Source organism: Panthera leo, chromosome C1 (genome assembly GCF_018350215.1).
Source record: "Panthera leo isolate Ple1 chromosome C1, P.leo_Ple1_pat1.1, whole genome shotgun sequence".
NCBI classification, from domain to species: domain Eukaryota; kingdom Metazoa; phylum Chordata; class Mammalia; order Carnivora; family Felidae; genus Panthera; species Panthera leo.
This window is the reverse complement of record NC_056686.1, coordinates 39,626,034-39,648,207: the sequence shown is the minus strand read 5'-3', so window position 1 is coordinate 39,648,207 and position 22,174 is coordinate 39,626,034. Positions and strand designations below refer to the sequence as shown.

At 39.9% G+C, this 22,174-nt stretch overlaps 1 protein-coding gene across 4 annotated transcripts in view; it reads right to left on the bottom strand.

The window, feature by feature from the left end:
- ELAVL4 (ELAV like RNA binding protein 4) overlaps positions 1-21,594 on the bottom strand; it is a 154,411-nt gene extending 132,817 nt beyond the window's left edge. For 2 of the 4 annotated variants that reach the window (XM_042952239.1, XM_042952241.1), the window contains exon 1: positions 4,743-4,931. In XM_042952239.1, coding sequence (XP_042808173.1) covers positions 4,743-4,823 — 81 coding nt within the window. In that variant the 5' untranslated portion in view covers positions 4,824-4,931. Of the gene's footprint in view, positions 1-4,742; positions 4,932-13,248; positions 13,275-21,414 lie in introns of those variants that run through there. The other 2 variants (XM_042952243.1, XM_042952242.1) reach the window with 2 other exon arrangements.
- Positions 21,595-22,174: the final 580 nt, after the last annotated feature.

The window sequence follows — 22,174 nt, the reverse complement described above, 5'->3', positions numbered from 1 at the left end:
GCACTATGCCTAACACACAAGGGACACTCCATAGATATGTGTTTACAGTCTTAATAAACAAATGCATGGATGGATGGATGGATGGATGGACGGACGGATGGATGGATAAAAATATCAGCTTACCATATCTGTATCATAAACAAGATAGAAAGCATTTGTCCATGTGTGAACCCAAGTTTTAAAGAAGACAAAAACATCCCTGAATTCAGGCCTGCTGATGACAGTGAGAAAAAAAGTGAGATTCTCTCAAGAGAAAGGTATAATTCATTTGCCTCCTTACCATTCCCGTCCTGTGCATTCTCTTCTAACATCTCTTTTCTATTCACAGCTTGAAAGGTTCTAGGTTTGGGAGTTAACAGGCGAGCAAACAAATGATTCTCCTCATTCATTGATTCAACAAACACTTTTGTAGCTAGGCACGCCACTAGGCACTGGGCACATGGACAAGCAGGAGACAAGCAGTAAACATCAACTAAGGTGGTTGTGGTATGGTAAGACAGATGGTTCCTGAAAGAATACAGAACAATCATGCCCAACTCAGTTTTAGGGGGGTCAGAGAACATGACAGGCATCCCAGATGGCATGGGGCAGGGAGATAAGAAGAGGAAGGGGATGTCCATACCAGGGGTAGAGGAAGTGAGAAATGACACAAATTAGATTCCTTCCCTTTAGACTCTCAGGCCCCCTGCATTCATCTCATCATTGCACTGAGAGCAAAGATTGAAACCATCTGCTTATTTTCCTTGTTTTCTCCACTATATTATGGGTTTCTTGAGAGAAATAAGGGGCTATATAATTCATTTCTTTATTTCTAGAACCCAGCAGAGTTTCTGCCATACAAAGGATACTTAATTGGATAAGAACTTAAAAAATTTTTTAATGTTTATTTATTTTTGAGAGACAGAGAGAGACAGAGAATGAGCAGGGGAAGAACAGAGAGAGAGGGAGACACAAAATCCGAAGCAGGCTCCAAGCTCTGAGCTGTCAGCACATAGCCCAACGCAGGGCTCGAACCTACGAACCGTGAGATCATGACATGAGTCAAAGTCAGTTGCTCAACCGACTAAGCCACTCAGGCGCCCCAATTGGATAAGAACTTTAGAATGGAGAGGTAATATACCCTAATGGTTTAAGAACATGATTAAAGGCACTGAAACCAATTTAGCTATGAGACCTTGAGCCACCTCTCTATGCCTTGTCTTCCTTATCTGTAAACTAAGGATAATAATAGTACCTACCTGTATTAGTTGTGTCCTCCCAGAAGGAGACACTGAGATAGGGTCAGGGATGCAAGAGATTTATCAATTTATTGTGAGAATACAGGGAGAGGAAGTAGAATTGGAGAGAGAGAGCCTCACACCACAGTAAAGATCAGACAAAGGCTTGGCCAACCCAAAGGGGAGCTCTGGGACAAAGATTTTCAATAAGAGGAGTCCCACATTGGGCAGAAATGGTCAGGCTCTGGTATTTCCACCATTCTCAGTCATTGGCTGGGACTGTCCAGAAAAAGCATGCCCTTAAGGCACTGCAATTGGAGGCTGTTATCTGTGCTCCTTGCAGATAAAGTGAGTTGTCTCTTGAAGGGAGGTCTGAATAGCAGACCTCCATGGTGGCCACAGTACCTAATAGGGTTGTGATCTTCCATTAGTCAGTACAGATAAAACACTTAAAACAGTGCCCAGAAACTTAGTATGTACTATTAAAGTATTTCAGTCTTTTTTGGGAATTATAAACTCAGAACACCGTAGGGGCTAGGCAGGAAACATAAATGTGTAAATTGGCCTGAGTAAAATAAAAGGGAGAAAGAGGGCCCATGGTCTCTGTAGTTTACCTGGAGAGTACATAATCTACTTAATGATATTAAGATTAAAAACAATATCAAAGAAAATAGCAACTATTAAAGCCTGGCTAAGATTCAAACTTTGAAAACTTAATTTGTATATAATTTTATGAATAAACAGAAGCTATTATGCAAAGATCTTGTCAATCATTTGTGGTCATTGACAGCTAAGCAGGGCATCACAGGCACTCTGTTTTTCACAATCCATGCTGGTGAACTTGGCCTCTTTGATATGTTAGGAGTGATATTACAATCTCAGAAGGCATCAAGGAATATTGGGGTTTCTTCTGTATTTGGTTATTCAAAGTTTTGATACTTTTTAATGTATGGAGATGCTCTGCTGGATTTGAAACGTGTTTATTTAAATTTTTCTCCAACAAGAGAAAAAAAGAAAGATTACCTTGAATGAGGAATATAAATCATGCTTGAGTATTACAAGGCACTCAGGGTATCTGTCCCTTAAGAAGTAAGCAGACAGCTTTGTCCAGCCAGACTCCAAAAGACAGAGTAGGTGTGGCATGACCAGAGTTCTGGGCCTGTGAGGGCATGGAAACATGAGCTCACAGTGCCACTGGGTTCTGAGGGCTGTCTGAGACTTGGCAGATGACAGTGGGAATACTGCTGCTACAAATGGGGTCATGCTGGTAGTAGTGTCACAGTTAGAAGAGGACCCAGTCTAGCATATCCTCAGCTACTGCCTGCCGAGGTTCTCCTCAACATGGTAATAGCAGGAGACTGCTTCACAAAGTCCTTGGTCATTGCTCTGGATCCACCTGGCCCAGGCAAATTGCAACTCTGCCATCAGTGCTTACTCATAACTTAGCTGCAAAGGGCAATACCACTCATGAGTCCTAAGTGGGGCATACTGATGTACTCTGAGCTGATGAGGGCAAAAGGAACATGGATACCCCAGTTATACCTGATTACGTGTAATAAAGCTTCTACTGGAAGTCAAGCTTTTGACTTTAGATGTCAAGTGCCTGTATAACCATCCTTGATGACACATGAAAAAGTCATACCAATCTCTCTGAACTCTGAATTCTAAGATCTATATAAAGAGATTTGACCATTTATTCTGTTTTTAACTGCACTGGTAGTATATGATAGACAAACTTGAGGGCACAGAATAACCTTTATTTGAATTTTGCATCATAGTATAATATTTTTAAAAATAATTTATCAAGGCAAAATTTACATATTATGAAATTAACCATTTTAAAGAGAACAATCAGTGGCATTTAGTACATTCACAATGTTGTTCTCTCTAGTTCTATCTAGTTCTAAAACATTTCAATCACTCCAGAGTAAAACCCCTTTGCTCATTTAGCAGTTTCTCTCCATTCCCACTCCCATAACTAGTCCCTGGCAACCACCAATCTCCCTTCAAATTCTTTGGACTTTTCGGATATTTCATATAAGCACAATCATGTGTCACCTTTTTTATCTGGCTTCTTTCACTTCTTTCAGTGTATTTTGGAGGTTCATCCATGTGGTAGCCTGTACCAGAACTTCATTCCTTCTCATAGCTGAAGAATATTTCATTATATGTATATACCATAATGTTTATCCAGTCATCCGTTGATGGACATTTGACTGTTTCCACCTGATGGCTATCATGAAGAGTGCACTATAAACATGTGTGTACATGTACCTGAATAACTGTTTTCAATTCTTATGGGTACCCATGTAGGAGTGGAACTGTGGAGGTCATATGGTAATTCTATATTTAACATTTTGATGAACCGACAAACTTTTCCACAGTTGTTGCATCACTTTATAATCCCACTGGTAATATATGAGGGTTCTAATTTCTCCCCCTCTTCACCAACACATTATTATTATTATTAATTTTTATTTTTATTATGGCCATGCTAGTGGATGTGAAGTGGTATCTCATCATGGTTTTGATCTGTATTTCACTAATGACTAATAATGTTAAACATTTTTTATGTGCTTTTTGGCTATTTTTTAACTTACATGACAATCAGGGATACAAATTTAAGTTATAATTCAATTGCATATGGGACTCCCAAATGCAAATAATGCAACTGAGGTGATGATTGAACAGATACCTACTGTGAGCTTCACTAAGTTCGTCCATGTACAGGTCATGATAACCACACCACAACTCACTAAGTTTTAGTTTAGTTGTTTTCTTTTCAAACATTGATTGTAAAAATGGGTTTCCATTTCAGAAATATTATCTTTAAATCAGAAATATATGATGCCTAAGAAAATGTAAGTTCCACAAGTGCAATAATTTTTATCTATATCATTCTCTCTGAATAAGGTACATACTAAGCACTCAACTAATTAAAAAAATCAAATTGACTATCTGGCCTCAGAGACTGTAACTAAATGTAGATAGTAAAGTAGAAGGATGCATCTACAGTAACTCCTTAGCATTTTTCTGCTCAGGTTCACTGGGTAAATGATGATGCCATAAACTAGGATAATGAACACAAGAACAAGAACACTTATAATAAAGAAATTATCTCAGAAGTCTTACCATTGGTTCAGAGTTCCATTTTTACTTTTGTTCTTCAGTTTTAATGCTCCTTTTATACCACTCTTTTTTAAAGTTTATTTGAGAGAGAGAGAGAGAGAGTGTGTGTGTGTGTGTGTGTGTGCACGTGCACACACAGGGGAGGGGCAGAGGGAGAAGGAGAGAGGGAATCCCACGCAGGCTCCACTCTGTCAGTGTAGAACCCAATGAGGGGCTCCATCTCATGAACCAAGAGATCATAACCTGAGCTGAAATCAAGAGTCAGATGCTCAACTAACTGAGCCACCCCAGAGCCGTTATACTACTCTTTTTATGCAGAAAATGTAAGAGAAAAGTGACAGAATTTTCTACAAACATAAGGTAATAATAACACTGCTACTCACAAACATTTCTCACCTTAATTTTTTGTGGTTTGCTTTTTCTTCTTATAGGTCCTATCCTGTCCTCATCCATGCTGAATATCACTCCATCCCACATATGTCCAATTTTCCATAGGAAAAAAAAAAGACCATTATGACAGTCTTTACAGTACAGGTTATCCCAATTTCGTTTGGCAACTTTATTACGTCTCTTCTGTCTTATGAATCAGAGAATGTCCCACTGAACAGAACTTATCTAGAAAAGCAGATAAGCAAAAAACTGATCTAGAACTTATCTAGAAAAGCAGAAAAGCAGGTCCATTGTGATGCCATATGACAACATTTTGTAACTAGAGGACAGATCACTGAATTTTTGTTTACTTCGGTCACTTCTCCCTTGTAGAGTGTGATTCTCCCATTTCAAAAATCAGAAAAAATAATTCAAACTTACTTTAATTTGGTAAAAATGTTTGATACCACTTGTATTTTGAAATTATTTTAGTATAAAAATATTATAACCTTGCATAATATACACCTGAGAAGAATAGATCACATCTTCAGAGGAGAGAGAAATACTATTTCAATACACAGTAAGAGTGTCCCATGTATACTAAAATTTTTTCTTCTGCCCTATGTCTCCAAACAACATAGTAATTTGACTTCAAATTACAGTATAGTATTACAGTTAGTATCATTTTCGCCTCAACAAGTGATAGTATGAGTGGACAGGGAGAGTTTGTAGTACAAAACACTCACTTGTAATACAAACTTGGGATCTGACTTCTATTATTACAGTTATGCACCAGGCACTTTCAGGAACACTAGCTCCAATGACCTGAGTAAGATCCTCAAAACTGCTGCTTCCCAGATGACCCTTTGTTGAGAAATTCATGCTGTGAGAACTAAAAGATCTTTAATATCAGAGATGTAGGGAAAAGATGGCCAACTCATCTTCAGGGGGAAAAAATAAAAGAAAAATCCCTTCTATAATAGCAGCAGAGCAAGCTAATACAGGTCAACCACAGGTGTCTATACATTGAGTAAGAGGCCAGAGTTGTACAGAGTCCTACTCAGGCTTCTAGCAGCAAAAACATGACTCCATGGCATGGACTCCCTAATTAGAAACTCTAGTTGATGACAACCCCGAATTTTTGCTTTTTATCTTTTCCTTGCTACCACCCTCACCTCATCTTTCTGACATTTTAATTCAAATCAGTAAAAACAACTTCAAAACTTTTCTTATAAAGGTTTTGGTTGAAGGGCCTTATACTAAGTCATTTGCTCAATAAATATTTGTTGATTGTCCACTAAGTAGAGGGTCCCAGAACTCAGTAGAGGGTCCACTAAGTAGAGGGCCCCAGAACTCAGGAGATAGAGTGATGAATAAAATCCATTTCTGTCCTTGGGGTGCCTGGGTGGCTCAGTCAGTTAAGCGTCTGACTTCAGTTCAGGTCATGATCTCACAGTTTGTGGGTTCAAGCCCGTGTCGAGCTCTGTGTCTCCCTCTCTCTCTGCCCCTCCCCAGTTTGTGCTTTCTCTCTCTCTCTCTCTTTGAAAAATAAACATTAAAAAAATTTTTTTAATCCATTTCTGTCCTCAAGAAGTTTGGCTTCTTTCCTCAAGTGTGGCAATTCTGCCTGCAGGGGCCACAACGTTTCATGTGATGATTTCCAACAGAACTCTGATGGGTAAGTGGTTCTCCTGACAGATACTGGGGCTCAGGGCAAGGGTAGTTGATTTTGTAGGCAGAGAGAACAACAAATGCAAATAAGCAAAAGCAAATATGAAGCATGTTTGGTCAACTGCAAATAATTTAATATTGTAGCAAGTGGAGGATTTGAATTGGAGAAAATGAAGGGGCATGAGGTTAAATATAAAGGTAAGGATAGATGGAGAATGACAAACCAACAGCTTGGGCTTTATCCTGTGGAGAGTGGGGGACAGGGAAATGATCTCTAAGTTGAGATCTACAACTTAGAGACAATGTATGGTGCTGGGGAACAGTTGGAGGGGAAGAGACAGGAAGGTAAGACAATGTGTAAAGAGGACCTCATGGTAGACCAGTAGAGAGATGAAAAAGGAAAATCACAGATTATTCACATTGTCCTTATTTTTCATCACCCCGAATAACCAAAAGCAAACAGTCTAATTGCTTCCTGATGTTGTCTCCATGCTTTTCTTATGAAGATATGATATGTTAAGGATTTTTTCTGGGGGCAAGAAAGTGAATAATATTTCTTTCTAAAGAGCCCTATTCTTTACACAAAAGCCTTTCCACATTTAAGGAAATACCAATAAATAATATCCCATATAATATACTTTTAATCGGAGACCAAAGTAGAAAGGCTTTTCAATAGTATCCACCAGCTGGAATATATTCCTCTGTGGTATATTTAAAATTAATTGTGCCTCTGAGTCACAAAAATAGGATTCAAGTCCCTATTCCATCATTTACCAGATTTCTCTCATTGGCAAGTCACCCAACTTCTCTAGGTTGTCATCTTTAAAGCTGTGCCTCAGTCAGGGTCCCAGACAGGAAATGGAGGGCACACTCAAAGCATAAAATTAGGCAGGGTTTAATGAAGAGAATTCATCAAGGGAGATGAAGCACCCCAGGCTGGCAGAAGTGGAGACCCTTTGCCATCCCTTAGACCTTAGAAAATCCAGAGAGAAAGCTACAGTTGTAGGATGGTAGGGGTTGTGGCCTTCACACACCACTATTAACCAACAGCCTAGCACTGGAACTGAATTTCTTTCTGCCCTCAGATATCCTGCTAGTACACCACTGGCTGAATCCTTCCCAAAGCAAAAGGACAATGGACCTCACTGATGCAATCTATGAAAGGCAGCCTCCAAAGCCAGAGAAAGGATGGGGAAAAGGGTAGAGAATAGATCTAGAGAGCAAATGGAAGACACTCAGTCCAAAAATGTAATAATGGCTCTCCACCTTCACATAGATTTGTTGTGAGGGACAAATATGTAAAAAAATTCTTCATAAACTGTAAATAAAGTAAACAAATATGATAATTATGGGATCCATCCAATAAGAAGTAAACAAGAAAATGCTATGGTGTGGGAATCCTGAGGTTGACACATCTCAAGCTTTCCAATCAAAAGTATCCCCTACACTGGAATTTTTACTTTCTGCTTAAAAATTTAAGTCATGAGGACACAAACCAAATTGAAAAGGAATTTTTCAGTACCAAATGTTTAAGTCAAAGTGAAAAATTGATTCCCTAGTGAGGTCAGTGTGACAACAGTAAGGCAAGACTCAGTCATCTGCACATCAGCATCTCCATGTTAGTTTCCTGCCCTTCCCCTTTCCCAGCTCCAATTCTAACTTTTGCTGGCGCCAGAATCAGCAACAATTCTAGAAGTGATTCCATTTTTTATTGTGGTTCAGAACCAGTTCTTAAAAGCACCAATACATTTGTTAAAGAAACATTCAGGAAGCATTTGCAGAGCCCCTACAATGTGCATAGTATATAGGTTAAACATCTATCTACTTAGCAGTGTATGATGAACCATGACAAAATTTATTCAGCATACAAACATTATAATCCAATTTATAATCTTTTTTTCCTTCTTGTTCACTCCTCTCTAGCCTAGAGTGACTTTCTTGCTCTTCCTTGAAGCCTTCTAGGTACACTCCTGCCTTAGGGCCTCTCCTCTAGCTGTTCCCTCTGCTTATTCTCCAGGGAGACATATGGCTAACTTCTTTACTGCCATCAAGTTTGTTCAGATATCACCTTCTCAATAAGGCCTGCTCTATTCAAGATTGCAATCCCCCACCCAAGCTCCTCATCTCCTTTATCCTACTGTACTTCCTCCAAGCCCAGAGCACTTATAACCTTCTAACATGCTATATAATGTACTTGCTTATTATGGCTACTTTTAATGTCTATCTCCCCTTGCACCCTTATTGACAGGGATATTTGAATTTTGTTCACTGCATTATCCCAAGCACCTACAACTGAGCCTTGCCCATACTGGACACTCAACAAATATTCACCGAATGGATGAGTCAGTTAATTATCCGATCAGTCATGTGAAATGAGGTTCAGTGATATTAGCAATTTTTTTCTTAATGGAAAATTTTAAAGTCAAAAAAAGAAAGTTTTGTTGGCATTGCATTTTAAACCTAATAGCCTCACCTCAACTATGATTTGTTCCAAGTTTTTGCTTGTAGGTAAAAACTGATATAAGTGATGATTAATCCCCATTATAATTAAATATAAAACCTGCAACATTTCTATTAAAAGAAATGTAAGATAAAGAATAAAGCTGGTACTATAAAAGATAATAAGTGTTTGTAATTAACATGCTGTGGATAACTGTAAACTCTATCATTATACAAATAAAATGTAAAAATTCTTAAAGCAACTGGGAACACTGCAGCAGCTGCAACATCAACACTAACCACTTTGCCAGTTTGTTCAGAGGCTGTGCAAATTAGCACAAACTGATAGTAACACACAGAATGCATTTGAGAGCCATTTTTGCACAACATAAGTTTAGTTTTTTTTTCTTTAGATAAAATATCATATCCTGATGCGTGAACATGAAGAGCCAAGATGAACCTCAAACTGGTAAGGGGAATAAACCATGAAGTGGGCAATTTAGGTACCTCTGAGTAAACTATCTCTAGGCTTTGATTTAAGGAACAAAGGTTGTTTGTGCAGTAAATTTGGGTCCATAAATTCATGGTTTGAATATGTACAAAATATGTATAAAGGTATTAGTATAATTATTTTGTTGGACAGATACCTGGAAAGTCAAACAAGAGCTCAAAAGACAGCACTAAGTATAAAGGTATCAGAGGAGTAAGTGGTTTCTTTCCAGAGAGCCAAACCTTCTACCTCCGTTATCCAAAGTGCTGAAAAGGCAGAAAGATTAGGAAGCTGCTGTATAGCTATCTTTCCCAATCAATGAAGGACATGATTTTTAGTGGACCCATGCATGGAATACTCAGCTTAGACAATGACCCTAACTCTGCCTCAGTTGTAATTGGACTTACATGTAAAAGGTGTGTGTGTATGTGATGGTATGTTTGGGTTTCTCACTGCAGTAGGGAACTACACCATTTAGATCAAAATTGAACTGTTCTAAAACAAGAATCAAAATCTGACTTGTTTCATATTCTATTGTTGAGCTATTTTGAAAGAACCAACACAGCTTTTTACTAGATACCATGTGTTGTGGGCTGACCTATAACCTCCCAGAATTAATATGTTAAAGTCCTAAACACCTATCACCTCAGAATATGATTATTTGGAGATAAAGCCTTTAAAGAGGTAGTGGTTAAGGTAAAATGAAGTCATACAAGTGAGCCCTAATTCAAATATGAGTAGTGTTTTTATAAGAAAATGTGATTAGGGCACATACACACACAGAGAAAAGACCATGTTAAGATAAAAAGACAACCATCTTCTAGCCAAGGAGAGAGGCTTCAGGAAAACACCTGTTTTTCACATCTTTATAGTGAATTGACATTAAAATATACATAATGTTGATTTCTGACCTCCAAAAAAGATGAATATGAATCTATCAGTTTTAATAATAACATCTAGCATATATTAGCATTTACTACATGCCTGGTGCTGTGCTAAAAACATGTTAGGTATCTCACTTAAGTATGAACAATACAAAGAATTTACTGAAAGCAAGAAAAGGGATAGAAAATGACTCTGGCCTTTCAGGAACTGTGCCTACTTGATGGATATATTATGTAAACAAGCACTACTGGATCAAATAAAACATTTTAATCTGATTTTAAAAAGCTATTTAGTAAAAACTAATGCTATATGTAAGTTTCAAATTAAGTAGCATCTCAGCACAAGCCACACATTCTTCTTCATAGACCATCAGTCCTGGCAACAACCTGAAAAATGAGAGTGCCTTCTATGACCCAACATAAACTTATGAAGAACATATGCTCATATGCAGAGAGGCCTCTGGAAATGAATCACTAGATTAAGCAGAATTAGGTTGGTATGTCAGCTACCACCTCCATAAAGATATATACTTAACATATTGGGAGATTAATTTTCTTAATTAACTTTATTGAGATGTAATGCACATACAACCAAATGCACAGATCTTAAGGGTTCAGTTTTGATGAGTTTTGACAAATGGATACACCCTTCTAATCAACACCCCAATCAAGATATAGGATATTTTAATCACCCCAGACAGTTCCCTCCTGCCCTTTGCAGTCAACCTCTCTATCCAACCATAGGTAGGTAGGTATTTTTAAGTAGATATAGTAATAGTGATGGTAATAGCTATTGCTTAATGATAGTGAACAATAGGAGTATTTGCTGAGTGCCTAATGCCAGGCACAGTACTTATATAGTATTCTATTTAATTCCCTGTTGAAGGTTGGTATTATCCCCTTTGATCTACTGGGAATAAAAAGGGAGGGATGGTAGGACCAATAAATTAATTATGCAAGGTCAGATAACTACTGAGTGGTGAGATGAGACCTGAACCAAGAACATCTGAATTAGAATCCCTTATGTTAAACTATATTGCCTCTACACAAATGCTAAGGTGTTCTCTGTTAATTCAAAACACACACTACATAGTGGAATTAGTGAGGCCACCAGCTCTACATCACAGCCTCACCACATCCAAGTACCTCATCTTAACAAGCAAGCAAAGGCTTCAGGGTCTAATACTAATGATAACTAAAGAGGATTACTTGCAAATTCTTTAACTGAAAACCTGCTTGTAAATCCCTCACATATTTCTAAAGTAGTTGGGAGATGGGGAAAATCCTCTATATAGGTGGGTGGGTCACAACTCCATCAGTCCCAAAGAATGGTTAGTGGTTTAGAAAACGAATGGAAGGAACCCAACCATCCACTTGTTCTTAGTCAACCACAGTGCCACAGCCCACTTTACCCAAGGAACACAAGGAAAGGCAGTGTGCAGCACTGCACTGTCATTTTTTTTATGGATTTGTGGAGGCAAACATCTGGATTGAACCTTTTGATTCTTCATTACACTAATTTTATTCAGTTTAAAATTCTACCCACTCACATTTACAAAACACTTCACACAGACTACTTCCCTCATGAATGAAGTTCCATTCAAAACTTTAAAACATCAAACTTATTCTGAAATGACTGAGGTTAAAACTTATTCAGTGTCAATTTGCAAGTGTTATAAAATATAAAAAACTAGACACAAATGCAAGACAGAAAGGGAGGCAGCCTCTTTAAGAGGTACTACTAAAATAAAGCAGCTAGGGGTGCCTGGGTGGCTCAGTCCAATGAGCATCTTGATGAGACTCTTGATTTTGGCTGAAGTCATGATCTTGAGGTTCAGGGGACAGAGCCCCCCCCCCCCCCCCCCCCAGGCTCTGCACTGACAGAGCTAAGCCTGCTTGGGCTTCTCTCTCTCTCTCTCTCTCTCTCTCAAAAACTAAATAAACATTTTAAAAAATAAAATAAAATAAAGCAGTTAGGTAAGGGGCACAGATAGGCTTTCAGGATCCCACAAGGCTCTTGCCAAACTGCGTTATGGAGGCAGTATTTGAATCGCCAAGAGGAAGATTTTATGAGAATTACCACCGTTGAACGATACCAGCTAACACCTTGGGAATCAATAAATAAGACTCACTTTTCCCCAAACCTGGAGGTGTTTCCTAGAAGCCCTTACCCTTGGTTTCCCTGTAGTCTACCTAAATCCCTTAAGATATGTTGGGGGAGGGGAGGTTCTCTTCCTTTTAGAAACGAATTCGTCTCCCGTAAATTAAAGACTTCAGGACGTGTGTTTACTGAATCCCCAACGTTTGACAACCCCCAGCCCAAAGAGAAAACAACAATCAGAAAACACTGATAGCCCCTAGCCAACACCTGAGCCTTCTTTTTCCTCCGCTAAACGAGAGCAGTGCTTAGTGCAACAGAAGCGCCCTCTCAATCTCATCCAGAAATATCCCAAACCCAGGTCCACAGCTGCCAGTAATGGGGGGAAACCATTGGAGAGTGCAGCTTCTCAACAATTAACGGGAGTCACACAGAGAGACAGGCCCCCGGAGGATCCATGCCCGCTCGCCCAGCACCCTGGGGCCTTGCTCGCTCGAAGCCGCCCGGACTTTTTGGCGCCACCAGCTAGTTCAGCAAAACCACTCCGAGGACAGCTCTCGAAAGGCGCAGAGGGGAGTGGCGCAGGGCGGCGGCTTCTCCGCGAGGGCACTGTCCGCAGTTGCGGGAGAGAAGGCGCGCGCCCACCCAACTTTCGGTTGTCTCCCCAGAGGCCAGGGGAGTCTCGGGAGGCCAGCGGGGGAGTGACCCGGAGCCCAGCGGGAACAGAGCTGCCAGATGGGCGAGGGAGGGGTCTCCAGGAGTCCTCCGACCAAAGGCGCGCGGCGCGATTCCCAACTGCAAGGGCTCCCACTCCCTCGGTGGGAATCGGGGTGGCCGGACTGGGCGCCGGGGGCAGCCGAGTCCCGGCCACGTGGCCGCGTGGCCGCCGGCTCCCATGACAGCGGGTGGGCGGGGCGTCGGGGGCGCGGGGCCGATCAGAGGCGCGGCTACCTGATTCTTGAGGCGCATCTTCCTGGCGGTGCGGTCCGGCAGGAGGCGGCAGCTGCTGGGCGCGACACGGCAAGCGGGGCGCGGGGCGCGGCGCGCGGCGCGCGGGGGTACGTCCGCTGAGTCGCACAGCGCTCGCTAGCTCGCTCGCTCGCCCGCCCAGCGCGGCGCGGCCGCTTCGCCACCCCCGCCGCTGTCGCTGCCGCCACCCCCACCGTCGCCTCCAGGGGGCGCCCCGCGCGAGAGACGGAGGACTGGCCCCTGTGAGGCAGGCTCCCTTTGTGGTCCTGGCGCTTGGCCTGGAATCTATGCTGGAAAAGGTGAATGAATAAAACTTCTCCCTTTCCTCCAATACTGCTGCCTGTTCTTAAATTTTAAGCGTGGTAGCTGCTTTGCCGTTCATGTCTACCAACACCATTTGGACCAATGTTATTGGCAAAACGCTGTGCTGAGCCTTGAGCGTTTACAAACTTGCCCACTTTGGAATCCTTAAGATAAATCTTACCCTTTGTGGGAAGACACACTAGGAAAATGGCCTGTCTCCGGCAGGCAGTGTGGGCGCTTTAAGTTGGTCCCTCAAGCCATGTTTAGCTAGTTGACTCCTGTCCAAGTTATGTCCAAAGAGAAGTGAGAAATGGAGACAATGAATGACATCACTAAACCCCAAGCAAAATGGCCAACACTTCTGTGCTCTATAATTTAAAATAAATGTGTTAATGATAATTTAAGGTTAAACTGTTTGTTGGCCTGATCTGGGAGAGCCCTTCAGTTTTACTGCCTGGCCTGCTAAACCACGCCAGAGGTTTGAATAATATACAAAGTTAGTTCCATGCTGGGTAATGTGATGATAATTAAAAATGTGGGTGGGGGGCACCTGGATGGCTTAGTCGGTTGAGCTTCCAACTTGGGCTCAGGTCATGATCTCATGGTTCATGAATTCAAACCCCTCTTCAGGCTCTGTGCTGACAACTCAGAGCCTGGAGCCAGCTTCAGATTCTGTGTCTCCCTCACCCTCTGCTCCTCCCCCACTCACACTCTGTCTCTCTCTCGAACATAAGTAATAAACTAAACATAAAAGAAAAAGGTAGGTCAGGGACCCCTGGGGTGGGCTCATTCGGTTAAGTGAGTGAGTCTTGATTTTGGCTTAGGTCATGATCTCACCCATTGCAAGATTGAACCCCACCCACATAGGGCTCTGCACTAACAGTGCAGAGCCTGCTTGGGATTTTCTCTCTCCCTCTCCCTGCCCATCCCTTGCATAGTCTCTCTCTCTCTCAAAATAAATAAATAAACATTAAAAAAAATAAATACATAAAAATAAAAATGGGTAGGTGAAAAAAAAATAGGGCAAGTGGCTTCTTTGGCTCTCCTGATCTTTATAAAACTTCCATGTTCTGAATTCAGAAACTCAAAGACCATAGGGTTGTAGAGAACATCCATTATTGCCTACAGAAAATCTACCTTGATTCAAAATACAAGAAATACAGGTATGAATATGAATTACTAAGTAAACTGCTAAGTTACTTAGTAATTACTTCGTAATGCTCAGGATTCCCAAATTTTTTCTTGTTTTAGGGCTTGATTCATTGAGACCTTCAAATAAACTAAAGAGGAGGCCTAGGTAATAAAAGGACTTGGGGGACACCTGGGTGGGTCAGTCGGTTAAGCATCCAACTTGGGTTCAAGTCATGATCTCACAGTTTGTGAGTTCAAGCCCTGCATCGGGCTCACTGCTGTCAGTGCAGAACCCACTTCAGATCCTCTGTCTCCCTCTCTCTTCGCCCCTCCCCTACTTGAGCTTGTTCTCGTGCGTGTGCACTCTCTCTCTCTCAAAAATAAACATTTTTTAACAAAGGATTTGGAATAACAAATGAAACAAATTTGATGTTTTTTCAATATAATAATAGCAATTAGTGATTGATCACTTATCATATTTACTTTCCATGGATTATATCATTTAATCCAAGTTTTAAATGATTTCATTCTTAGTGCCTCCTTAAAACTGAATAATCCCTGTTTGTTGTAAGAGCTGTTTTCCTACAATCTCATTTGACTATGTAATACAAAAGAGTTTTGTACCTGAGAAGATGGGATATACCAACTCAAAATTCTGCTAACTAGTATCCTTTGATCTGATATATCCATTTCTATAAATTTATTTTAAGGAAGTAATCATTAATGTGTTCAAATATGTAGCTCTATGATTGTTTACTGTAGCATTCTTTGGAATGTGGAAAGATTGGAAATCCTCTTTAAGGGTCAACAAATGGGACTGATCATACAATGTAATAGTCTGCAGACATTAAGAATGATACAGTAGGTAAATATTTATCAATGTGGAAAGATGTTCACAATATATTTCAAAGGGAGAGAAAAAGCAGATCACAAAATTGTATGCTTAGAATGATTCTGTTTGTGAAAGAGTAACTGATTATTTTGGAAGGTGGGATCTTGAGTGATTTTTAGTTCTCCTTTTGCTTACCTCTATTTTTTTTTAAGTTTCTGTAGTAAATTTTTATTATTTTGGAATTAAAACAAATTTTGTTTTAATGAATCCATATCCCTGATTATTATCAAAGTACCTACAATGAGCAAGGCATTGTGGCAAAGATGAGCAGATAAGAATTCAGTGCAGTTTAGCACAGTAAACTGTGCTAAGACTTAAGGCTAAGACTATGTTCTTTAGCCACTGTCGTTAGGTCATTAATTAGACCTAGCTTCCAAGTTATAGCTCTGCCCTCTTCAAGGTATGTCATCTTGAACAAGTTACTTGGTTTTTCTAAGCCTAAAACCAGTGATGATAATAATAGCTAACTTTCAAAGAGAATTTACTTTGTGCTAGGCAGTATGCTAAGCACTCTGTATATAATCTCATCCCCACATCAGCTGGTGAGGAAATTGGGGCTTAAATTAAGGGAAGTCAAATAACTTGCCCTAGTTTACATAATTAGATAAATACATCACAGTGTGGTTATGAGGATTAAATGCAAGGATATACTTAAAGCACTTAGCCTAACACACTGCCAGGTGTGTGTGTGTGTGTGTGTGTGTGTGTGTGTGTGTGTGTGTGTGTATACATATACATATATGTATGCGTATGTATATATACTGTCATTTTCAATAATTTAGGCACAACCCTTATAGCAAAGTCTGTTCTTTATAATCATTTTATTACTCAGATCACCTCTCTAGTGAGTCTAATTTGTCTGTTCAGTGGGGTGGGTAAGAGCATGGGCTGGCTCTAAAGCCTGCCTTGGTTTGGATTCTAGCTCTACCACTTACTAGCTCAGTGATCTTGGGTAAGTTACTTAACCTCTTTGTTCCTCAGTTTTCTTGGCTGTAAAATGGGCATAATATTAGACTGACTTCATGGGGGTTGTTTTCAGTATTAAAGAGTTAACAGAGCAGTAAGAACAGTGCCTGGTATACTTAGAGTTCTTTAAATGATTATACATTTTATAAATTATAAGTTGTTTTTATACATTGATACAAAGATTTTAGTACATTGCCTATGTTGATATCTGAAGATACTGTTATTTAACTTAAAAGGTTAATGCACAACCTGTCAGGATTCATAGGAGGAAGCTGTCCCCATTTAAAAGAAATCCATGTAGCATTACATGTGCTTGTATTTACTAAAACAGAATTCAAACCCAGACACGATATACACAAAAAACTACCAATTCTTTCAGTCTAACTTTTCCAAAATCAGTTCAGCCATGAATTCTTCAAAGAAAAGAATCTGGCATATTTAGAACTTCACTTTGTCATGCATTTTGTTTATTATATTCAAAGATTTGATCTATTCTCTGGATTTATGAGGTCTTTTGAAAGCAACTGAAAAATTCTACACATAAATAAAAAATAATACATCTTCAATTTTATACTCGGATATGTTAAGGTAATACTACTTATGAAAAATCTCATAAAAAACAAATCATCATAGCATTAAGGATTATGGTACAGGAAAATAAAACAATTTTTCATCAACCGAAAATATCTTTCAGGCTGATACACACACACACACACACACACACACACACACACACACTTCATTAAGTGCAACATATTATAAACCTAGTATTAACTATTTAAAACAAATGTTTTGGAATTACTTTAAATTCCCCAAAGTATAGTGTTAATTTACATTCCTTCCCAATACAAACCATAAATAGAATCTGTTATAATTTTACAATTACACATCATATTGTGACTCTAGGATAGTCAACTTCATGTAACAAGCAATTAGTAAGAGCATGGAAACTTACTTTCTTCCTCTGAAAGGCAATTCCTGTATTAAGGACAATGTTATTTTTCTTTAAAAGTCTTGAATCTTCACACAAAGGCATCACAAGCTCATTGTGAACCTTAATTATAAGGGCACCTGTGTTTCTTTGTTTATCTGGTTGGTTGGACCTGAGGATTTGATTTGCCACACTCCTCCCCTGTCCCGCCCTATTTCTCTCTTAATGAGAACAACTTAACAATAGCATCTGTACAACCTCCGGGGCTCAAATAATGACTGGGGAGGAACACAGGTATTAGTTATGGTGGGAGAGCATTTGCTGCTTACCCTTCAGGTAAAGGGCTAAAATTCAGGGTAGTAAGAGCTAACTTGTGGGATAGATTGCTTTTAAGACACAGGAGAGGTTTCAGAACATGAGGCCCCACCCCCATCTACCCAACCCCAGCACCACCCCACTCTTCTCCCTGGAGAGGCAGTGTGAAATTAGATGGAGTCAGGCTAATCCCACCTCTGTCCTTCAGGAGCTCTGTGATCTTTGGCAAATTCTATTATCCCTTTGAGCCTCAGTTTCTGTATAATGGAGATAATAAGTAGAGATAAACTTACCTCATAGGTTTTATGAAGATTATTTTTAATGTTAATGGAAAAAGTGTGTGCAGTAGCCATTAATACAAGTTGCTTCTTTTTCCCCTTTCTCCTCTGCAGGAGACACATTCAAAAAGGCTCCAGCTATGCCCATCCATAGAAGAAGAATAGGCATGTGTGAAGGTATGGATAATATTTGAGGGATTTGGAAATTTGACATAAGATAAAAAATGCATCTATTATTTTCATCATCAACATCTTCTGGGCACGCAGTAGATCTAGGCCTCCTGCTAACCACTGACAGTGGAGTTGTCTTCTGTCCTCCAGAAGATCACAGCCCGAGGGGACAGTAGACAAGGAAATGACGGGCAGTGATAATACAATGTAACACTGTTAACAAGTGCTAAAACAGAAGGGTCAGGGATCTTGAGAGTGCCATAGGGGCATCCAAAACAGCCTGGGGGAGAGTGGGTTAGATGGGAGAGGGACCTGGGAAGATTCGTGGAAAATAAATTATTCTTGAACTGAGTTTTGAAGAACAGGTAGGATTTAGAAGGTGAAAGACTAAACACTGAAGCTTGATAGAGGTGAGGTGCCTTTTAAAAAAAGACCTGCTTGGGGCGCCTGGGTGGCTCAGTCGGTTAAGCGGCCGACTTTGGCCCAGGTCATGATCTCGTGGTCCGTGAGTTCGAGCCCGGTGTCGGGCTCTGTGCTAACAGCTCAAAGCCTGGAGCCTGTTTCAGATTCTGTGTCTCCCTCTCTCTGACCCTCCCCCATTCATGCTTTGTCTCTCTCTGTCTCAAAAATAAATAAACGCTAAAAAAAAAAAAATTAAAAAATAAAAAGACCTGCTCTACATAGCTGTGAAATAATTTGTATATTCCATTGTCAGACTAAGGCTACATTGTAATGTTATTATTATGGATATAACAGAATTTGTGCATTCTCTAATGTTTGATCACATGAGATTTCACTAGGAACAATGAATAAGCTTTATTTTCAAATAAGCCCATGAGCATATGTTTAGAAACATTTTATTAGAACCTTTGACGTAACAGTTTTAATTAACTATTCTTAGTTGCTCCTTAACTGTTGCAGTTTGCACTTAATAAATTAGATAATTAATTGCTTAGTAGTAGAAAATGGCTTGGCCCTTCATGACATGCAGGAAATGATAAAAAGAGTACTCAGTCTTCATATAGGTTTTATTGTTGTAAAGGACCTTAGAGATCATTGATATCATCCTCCTCATTTCATAGACCAGGAAAGGCAGGTCCAGAGAAGTTCAGTGATGTGCCTAAGTTCACACAACTGGTGAGAAGCAAATCCCAGTTCTCTTGGCTTTCCGCACATTGCTGTCACCAATGGCAATGGCTACCATTTACTGGATACTGTGTGCTGACGTGATTAACTGGAATCTCTAAATATTATTTCATTTATTGACATTGCTAGTCTAATGCCTATGCCTTGAATCCTTTTAGAATGGAGCAAAGAATACTTTTTTTTTAATTTTTAATTTTTAAATTTATTTTATTTTTTTGAGTGAGAGAGAGAGAGAGAGAGAGCACAAACGTGAGTGCATGGGCAAACGAAGGAGGAGCAGAGGAAGAGGGAGGGACAGAATCTCAGGCAGGCTCCACGCTTAGTGCGGAACCCCACTCAGGGCTCCATCTCACAACGGTGAGATCATGACCCCAGCTGAAATCAAGTCGGCGGCTTAACTGACTGAGCCTCCCAGGTGCCCCATTGGAATAGGTACTTTTATTATTTTATTTATTTATTTATTTTAATGTTTATTTATTTTTGAGATAGAGAGAGAGGGAGCATGCAAGCAAAGGAGGGAGGGCAGAGAGAGAGAGGGAGGGAAGAGAGAGAATCTGAAACAGGCTCCAGGCTCTGTGCTCTGAGCACAGAGCCCAATGTGGGGCTTGAACTCACAAACCATGAGATCATGACCTGAGCCGTAGTCAGGTGCTTAACCGACTGAGCCACCCAGATGCCCCTGGAACAGGTACTTTTAAAAAGTAAATGTTTGTGGGTGCCCATTTGTGAGTGGCTCACATTTAAAAAGTAAATGTTTGTGAGTGGCTCAGTTGGTTATGTGGCCAACACTTGATTTCAGCTCGGGTCACAATCCCAGGGTTGTGGGATCGAGCCCCACATTGGGCTAGGCATGGAGCCTGCTTAAGATTCTTTCTCTTCCTCTCCCTCTGCCCCTGCCCCCACTCTGTACATGCTCTCTCTCTCTCTCTCTCAAAAAAAAAAATTAATTAAATTAAAATTTAAAAAATATATAAATTTTTTTTTAAGTAAATATTTGTTATGTGGATATCAGTGAATAAAGAAATGGTGTTCACATAGTTTGTTTCATTAGCTAGTTAATGTATTTCTTTCAAAGCTAACTTTAGTTTTATGTATATATTTCAAATTTTGTTTCTAAGATTCTCCTCTAGGAGTTTGAATTCAGTTCAGTTTGACAAATATTTATTGAGTCTTTGTGACAGCAAGGAAATCTTTCTTTTCTGTTGCATTTTCACTGGATGTCAGGCTTCATGAGAGGCTGTGTCATGCCAGGAAGGATCACAAGCTTGGGAGTCAAATCCCAGCTCCACAAGTAACCGTCTTGGTCTTGGGGATCTTGGCAAATTACCTATTTTCCTTATCTGTAAAATGAGGGTATGAATTAAATCTACCTTAAAAGGTTACTCTATGGATTAAAATGAATGAAATAAGGGAATCCACTTTGTTCGTGTCCATTTGTTCTGCAGATTACTCATATTCTTTAGGCTGAGCAGTATTCTGTTAAAGGTCATTTATTGTAATGTGTGGCAGATTGTATTTTCCAAATGTATCTACAACAGTATCTCCCAACTCACCTGTTCTTCTGCAATGTGACCTTGCTGCTCCCTCACCAAAGGGGATTCTAATCCTCCTCCCCCTTGAGTCTTGGTCACTTTTAGTGACTCTAGGTCACATTATCTATTGTCCCTTCTTTCTAGCTGATAGGAATGTAGATGTCATGATAGGAGTTGAGATACGAGTTGGCAGGACAACAAAACAGAAAGACTCTGCGATCGCGATGATTATTTATGTTGTCATAGCAGCCATGGACTACAATAGCCAGACTTTTACATGACAAAGGAACAAACTCTTGCCTTGTTTTTAGGCCACTTATTTTGGACTTTTCTGTTGCAACAAACCAACCAATATTCTAATCAACACAATTAGAGATACTGTAATGAATCTAAGCTCCTGGCATAAAACAAGTGCTCCATGGAAAGTAGGTAGCACATTTCAAATGCCAAAATTATCTACTGCCCTCCAGGACATAATCCTACCTTTCTAGGTGACTTTTACACCTGGTTCACTGACTTCTTCCACATAGCCTTCCTTCTATCTCTGCCCTCTGGGTCATCAACAGACAATAATAATCTTTTTGATCACTTAATCCCACTAATCTTTCAATCCCTCATCTCTAATGACTCATTTTCCCTTCATTTCAGCCACTCAGCCTCACTGTTGACCCCAGGCTTCATTATGACATTAAATGGCTCCACCTCTAAGTTCTAGAATTCTGCCATATTTTCTCTCCTAGCCCAGGCTGTTCCAAGTGGGCCTCTGTTGGTTTCCCAAAGCATCTGTACAGTCCTCTGTCACAGCTAGTATCACTCTTCTTTGTCAATTTCAGTTCCTATATCTGTCTCCCTACTTTTTGAGGAGAGCGTTTTGAGCTTTTTGAGGTTGGAGATTGACTTATTCATCTATATAACTACAATTCCCATCAAAAATATGTCTACTAGTTGGAAGTTCTCAGTTTTTCCTGCCTCCGTGCCTTTGTTTATGCCATTCCTCCCTAGGAATATTTACCCCCTACTGCATTGCCTGCTTTTAACATCAGACAAATCCTATAAGGTTTATCTCAGATGTCACCTCTAAGAAGTTTTTCCTGAAAGGACACTTTCCTCCTTTGAAGTTCCAAAGCATTTCCATGTTATTTCTTTACAGGCACTTTGATTTTGCAGTCAATTCAATTATTGAGTACCTACTATTCACTCAATATATGCTGCCCATTTCATTCATGGCTATCTTTTATGCCTT